A 7,088-nucleotide genomic window follows, 5' to 3' on the forward strand; every position below is an offset into this window, starting at 1 on the left:
TATATATATATAAAATATATATGTAAAGAACATCGCGCTTTATCGAAAGTACGTCAAGTATATTTAACGAGATAATCTCGTTGCATTCTTTCATTCCGGTCAGCAGACGCTTCGGGTGTAAAGCACGCGTGTAGAAAATTTCCGACAGGTCTCTACATCCTTTCTGCCATATTTCGACAAAGAGAGAGAGAGAGAGAGAGAGAGAGAGAGAGAGAAAGTTGATAAGAGAACAAAAAATAGCAGCTCGAATCGCGCGCTCGCAACAATAACACTCCATATTTTTGTTAAAAGGCGCAATAACCGCGTCTCTCGTTCTTTCTCTCTCATCAATTTAGGGGATGAAATAAAATTCCACGCTTCCCTCGCAGACGGATGCTGTGAAAAAGAGGATAAGTACCGAAAATATCTTACGTCGAGTGTCCTCTGCAACCCCTTTCATTTCTCGAAAATGAGAAAGCTGTGATTTACACTCTCTCGCAGTTCCGCTCAACGACTCGCCCGCGCATTGTTTTTCATAGGCATTGCACGACCCATAGCGCTGCATAAATTTCCATCTATAATTTAAGGCGTGCGCGACTCGCTCGCTCGCGGATCCGCGCCACCACCTTCGGATGCAGACGTCAGCCATGAAGGGACCCAATTCCGCGAGACTCTCGCGCGAGTTCGTATGGGTATCACACACACACACACACACACACACACACACACACACACACACACACACACATATATATATATATATATATATATATACTTCCAGATGCTACAGAGAGAAAGGTAAACGTTAAAGTTTTCCCCCCTCGAAGTTGCAGTCGCGGTCGGGTATCCTTGACTCGGGTGTGCGCTCCTACTCCAGCAAGTTTTCTCCGCAATTTCCCCATGTCTACCTCTCTAGATCGGAGCGAGTCGAGAGGCGGCTAGGAGAGGCTACGTATATATTATACATGGTCGACGTGCAGACGTGCAGACGGGAACCGGAACGTCTCGATGTCTAAGATCTACGCTCGAAAAATACCTACATGCTCGCGCGGCGCGGCGCGGCGCGGCGAGAAATGAGAATGGCGAGATAGAGAAGTCGCGTCTGTAGAACGTGCGAGCGCACACACGGAGCGGACGATCGTTCATTTTGCGGTGGAATCGAAAAGGATTTTGCGAAATTCGCGACGATCGCTGCCGTCGCGATCGCGGCGGTAAACAACGCGATAAATCGTCCCGCATCGATAGCTCCCTAATTCAGCGGAAATTGAGATACAAGTGGCGGTTGCTGGCTGGATGTATCGACCGATGCGCAACATTGGCGATGGCTGGCAAAGGCAAAGCCCAACCCTCCTCCCCCTCCTATATTCTCTCACCTTGTTTCTCTTTCTCTCTCGGGACAATGCGTTCACCCGTCAAATATTCTCGACAGATCCAAATGCGTCACGTTCACGCGACGAATTTTGCTCGGAGCTGCGATTTCGGTGAGTTTAATTCTCGATTCGTAAAGTGGAAAAAAAAACGTATTCCGCATCTGTCCCCATTACCATTATCCCGAGTGGAGATCATTTTCGCGCGGCTGTAACATGGTGATTCGTAATAACGACTTTATATGTTCCAGTCTCGATGTGCTGAGCGAATCGGAGCGTGTTTTAAAATGTATAATGTAACAGGGTGGCACACACACGAAAAAATCAATATCAATAAAAGTTTTATTAATAACTAGCGAGTTGTCCGTACTTCATACGATCATATTTCTGATGCCGTTTCAAAACGAAAATATTTAATAATTAATTGTTAATTCGATTAATTTTCAAAAATATTACTTTTTAAAAAATATTATTACCGCTGTAGAACTATGGAGAGGAATTAATGTTAGGGAGGAATTAATGCGTCTGGTGTTAAAATTCAGATCAAATTGATGGCTTTTTTTTAAATAACGTTATTTCAAATAAACAAATAAATGGAAACAGATTAAGAATTATTCGATTAATTATTTTACAAAAATATTAACGGTTTCGACAATATTGATAAGCTGTTTTCAATTAATATTGTTTTGAAAAAACAAAAAATATACAGATTCGACTTTATTATTAGAATAAATAAAAGAATAACGAATGTCATGTTCGCTGCCGATAGAGACCATTTTCAGTACATTAAAAAAAAATGGTAATAACATTGCGGTTGACCCACTAACCCATTAAAAATATAATTGTAAAGAGAATTTTATTAGATTTCCCACTATAATATTATTTTCTAAAAAATTTTAATAGCAAAATCCGAGGTGCGAAATTTTCAGAAAAGAGGTAGCGCTCGACGACAGATAATGGCGTGAGCATGGTCGCATACGGCCTGACGCTATTTTTATGCACTTGACGTCGAGACGCTGCCGTGTGATAATAATAACATAGCAAAATAACTTTTCAGGATGTAATAACGCTAACACTGAACTACCCTTTCCGCGCGTCAATCTGTGTAAAACAGACACACGGCGAGTCTGCTTTAAAAAATCCGATAATAGATTTAGGAGAAAGAACGAGATCAAATCGCGCTTTTCAGTTTACAAGTATCAAATTTCATATTTGATATTTTGCGATAAATATGTATATACATTTTATATCTCTTTCATTTTCTAAAAGTTTTCCAATGATAAAAATTGATTCGTTCCTTGACCTAAATTTTATATTGCATTTTCGCACGTTGAAATCCAATTCTATTTTCATTATCTAGTTTCTACGGACATACATAATATTTTTGGATAAAACTTAAACAGATTCGTATTATTATCACTAACGTTCGAATCATGAATTATTAATAATTGAGTTGAACATTGAACAGATCGATGAGTGGAATAAAAAAGTACATATACATTTACATGTGCAGTCGTTTAACTGAGATATCGAAAGAATCGTAGAAACAAATCTATAGGATATGATCGTGAATGATAAGTCTACAATGACGTTGCATAAACGCTAAATTTGCTTCTATCATGCTTTATTGGTTTCTCATGTGTGTTCAGCGCTATATATATCTAATGGTGGAACATGTTTTTCTCTCATGAAAATCCGCATATCCACCGATGGGTCTTACATTTTGTTCTCAGCCCGATATGGTTATTCGTATACACGGGTTATATGGATTTTTATGTATACCGATAGAATGTTCCCGTCTCTCGGAACATTAGTTTGGCCGGCTTTATTATATTATGTATTTTCGAGAAATTTCTTACGGATATACAAAAATTCTACATCTGATAGTTTTATTATATTACTTGTTTTTAAGAGACTCTTTTCTAAAGTACAAATGCCAATCATCCGACAGTTGTATATTTTTACTGATCTACAATTTTTATAAATGTATAAAAAGTTTTATAGATACAAGGAAAGGAATTTAAGTAGGTTCGGGATAATGTAACTCAATTTTACAATCATGCTACTAAGCAAAGAATTAGATATAATATTACATGTAAATATTTATAATCTACATTTTAAGATTTGAATTCTTTCGTACATAGTCTTCATATATATATTTATTATTATTTTTTAATAAATGTTGCAAATTTATGTACGATGATTTATATTACCAGAAAATTATTTCTAAAGTGTTTTCTGTGATTTTCTCTTAAGATGAAATTTAAAAACTCACATTTATCTCTCCACTTCGCTACGTTATAAAGTATTGAATCTCCTATAAATTGATGTTTCATTAAACACATTTACCGAAATTGGAAGCTTCCAAGCTATTAAAAATGAAATAAGATTTTATGATACTACTTTTTCTCTTACGTATTAAATTAGATTCCTTACATTTCAAATTTCATGGAAAACAGAAAAAAATGAAAAGTCATGACATCTTTATGAAAAGTCGTCAGGAATTCTGATCAGTCATCGTCTTCAATTTAATCGAAATTGAGAAATATATCTGGAGACTGACGAAAGAAGATGTAAATATCCAAATCTACGAATAATTAACCAATTTTCGATTGGACGTGTTATTTTTGTGCGCGGCCGGGAGTCTGTAGAATCCCTCAGTGGCCTCAAATATATCCCCCACATTACTGCCTATTAAATATCATTATTTATTCAACAATTGGGAATTCCGATCAAGAATTATTAATTTTAATCTAAATAAAATTGAGAGAAATATATTTGAGCAGTAATTTAAAGAACATGCTATAAGTGAATTATAATAATTTATTAATTTTTAACGAACCTTGTATTATATAACGCTCATAAGTCGACAAAGGACTTGGACGGATCCGTAATCAAATAATAATAAAAAAGAATCAGTCTTCAACAATATATAAGAACAGATAATTGGAAAAAAGAAAAAGAAAGACAAAAGGAAAGAGCGTAACATCGTGTCCCAGAAAAGAAGGAGTATTCTTATTGAAAAAGTGATAAATCCATGAAGAAGAGATAAATCCACATTCAGGGATTTTACTGTATTTTACTGTATTTCACAAGGACAGGAAAGATCATCAACTCACCTCCGTGTCGTTCCACCACATGTGCAACCGATAGTCCCTGAGTATCGTCGGGTGCTCGTTGATGTGCTCCACCGCGAGCTTCACCGCGGGCATGACGCCGCGGCCGATGTGACCCTCCGGCACGTGATTGCCGTACGGGAAGAAGCCGGCGATGTAGACGTCGCGCTTCTTGCTGCCGCCGAGATTGATCGGCTTCTGGCCGACGCATTCGCCGATCATCAGCAGCCAGCAGCAATACACGATCGTAGTGAGCAGCATCAGCGAACGACGTCTCGAGCTACCGCCAATCACCGTAGTGGACATTTCCCTGGCTGTCCTCATCCCGTTCCGTTCTCTCCCCTTCACCCAGTCAATCCCGACGACATCCCGCGATGTGGAGGTAACTCGCGCTTTCATCTCGTGCTCATCCAGATCACCACCGGGTACAAGCCCGACGAGATGCCCCGCGCGACAATCGACGCCGCACGTCCACCGACTTCCGCCCGCATGACGGAAGAAACGACCCTGGAAAGTACCTGGGTACTCGATGCACGACGTTGCCCTGCTATTCTCCAGCGAGCGAATCCGCGATCGATTTGTTACCACGATCGCTTCCGTTTTCGAGGCAACGCGCGTCGCATTCCTGACAATTCCTGATTTCACGTCGCACCAACCACCCCGGGATCGAATCGTGACTCCACTCACGAGAATAATCCGTGATAATTACGCATTACGTGCTATACGCGCGGAGAATCAGCTCAATTGGAGATATCGTCAAGTGTCTGGATATATTGCAACTCCGCCTTCTCGATACAATAACAGTGGCGAAAGAGTCGATTGATGCTTGCGTTTCCGCAAATTCAACGAAGTCCGGTTAAATGGACAAATGGTGGTTCGTCGCGGAAAGCCGCGGGGCTTTGTGCGCTCGACATCCGATATGAGAACGACAGTAAAGAGAGCTGCCGATATTTCGCGAAGGGCACGTACCCGATTATCTCTATCGCGAATTCGAGTTTCCAGTTTCCAAGCTCGCGGGTCTCTCTCTCTCTCTCTCTCTCTCTCTCTCTCTCTCTCTCTCTCTGCAACCGACGGGATCTCGTCATAAACGTCGCGCGCTCATCAGGAATGCGTGTGGGTCTTTATCTCAATCCTTCATTCCAGACGATTGCAACGTCGCTCGTGTCTCATCGCTTCCGCAACTCACTCCCAGTTATATCTATGAACAAACTCGAGAGTCAACTAGTTATTTGTTTTGCCAGATTAGAACACCAGTTAGAGTGTAAGGGGTGCGAAGTAAATCAAGAATATTATCAATTCCATTGCCTCGCCTGTTCCCGACGACTGCGTTGGTGATAGCTCTGCCGGGGATTAACGGAGATTAATGAGGAACAAGAGTAAGGTTAACGAAGAATAATGAGGATTAATGAAGGAATCGGAGCACGAGAGAGATCTTGTCCCCCGAGCACGCGGGATATCAAAACCACTGACCTTAATTTTCGCAACGCGTTCCCCCTGCACTCGTGACGTGTTTATGCGAACAAATGGCACCTCTCATGAATACCTCTCCGAAAAAAAAAATGATTCTTTTAAAATAATTTAAAAAAAGTGAAGTCTCTTTATTTATTTTTTTTTTAGGTACCTATAATATTATGATACGTCGTCGTTTACGCTTTATCGTACATCCAAAATTAAAGCTTTATCTTGTTTAGTGTCATTGTCGGTATATATATATATATATATATATATATATAAAGTATCGCTTCGCGCATTATCAAAGTAGATAAATAAAGTTCGAGAGATTCTATCTAAAGTTTAATCCCGCAGCCGCGAGGCGCTATCGAGCCGGGCAAAGGGATGAAACCGCTTTACATTGTCGCCGTTAACTTACCGGCCTCGACAGCCGACCTGGCCCACTTTCCGCCGCCATTGCGGGCGCATTTGATACGCGCGACTCGAACCTGTGCCTTCAGAAATAACATATCCTCGAAGCGGGAATTTAGCAATTGCAGATCGCCGGCATCCCACACTTCCCCGATGTTTCGGATGTTTGTACGCCACGTTTTTCACTTCTTCTTCTAGCCTTCTGTAGTCCGCTCCCTGGAAAACGCATGAGAAAACATTTCTGATCACAAACGAAATCAAATAAATCTATTTATGTCTGAGCTACAGAGGCAAAAACCATTTCCTCTCTTCTCCCCCTCCCCCCCCTCTCTCTCTCTCTCTCTCTCTCTCTCTCTCTCTCTGTCTCATTTTCTCGTTGTCAGTCTGATGAAAAGAAATTGTCGCCCAGGAAAAATTCTGTGCGCGCAAAATGAAAAATACATATCTCATGACTATCCTACTGATGTGACTTTCCAGCAGAGATCGTATATAAGTTAATTGATACAACGCTGACACATTATTATTTCATCAAATTCAGCGATATCGTTGTATTATTATTTTATAAGATTATTGAATGGTGAAGAATGATCAGGAAAATTGAGATGGAAAGGGGCTTAAAGCAAAGAGGATTGATGGCGTTGCTCAGAACGGTAAGATTATAGGGATGTTAATGGCTTAGGAATCTATAATGAACATGGATTTGAGATTGATGCAAACCTGTTTGCGTGTGTATGTATATGTGTGAGAGAAGAGGAGGGGAGGG

At 40.4% G+C, this 7,088-nt stretch overlaps 1 protein-coding gene across 2 annotated transcripts in view; it reads right to left on the reverse strand.

Moving 5' to 3' along the window:
- Positions 1–4,994, reverse strand: part of LOC108687792 (gamma-aminobutyric acid type B receptor subunit 2) — a 20,957-nt gene extending 15,963 nt beyond the window's left edge. Inside the window, exon 1 of one of the 2 annotated variants that reach the window (XM_018193742.1) lies at positions 4,466–4,994. In XM_018193742.1, coding sequence (XP_018049231.1) covers positions 4,466–4,861 — 396 coding nt within the window. In that variant the 5' untranslated portion in view covers positions 4,862–4,994. The remainder of the gene's footprint in view (positions 1–4,465) is intronic. The other variant, XM_018193743.1, reaches the window with a different exon arrangement.
- Positions 4,995–7,088: the final 2,094 nt, after the last annotated feature.

The sequence above is a fragment of the Atta colombica genome, unplaced genomic scaffold (genome assembly GCF_001594045.1).
Source record: "Atta colombica isolate Treedump-2 unplaced genomic scaffold, Acol1.0 scaffold216, whole genome shotgun sequence".
NCBI classification, from domain to species: domain Eukaryota; kingdom Metazoa; phylum Arthropoda; class Insecta; order Hymenoptera; family Formicidae; genus Atta; species Atta colombica.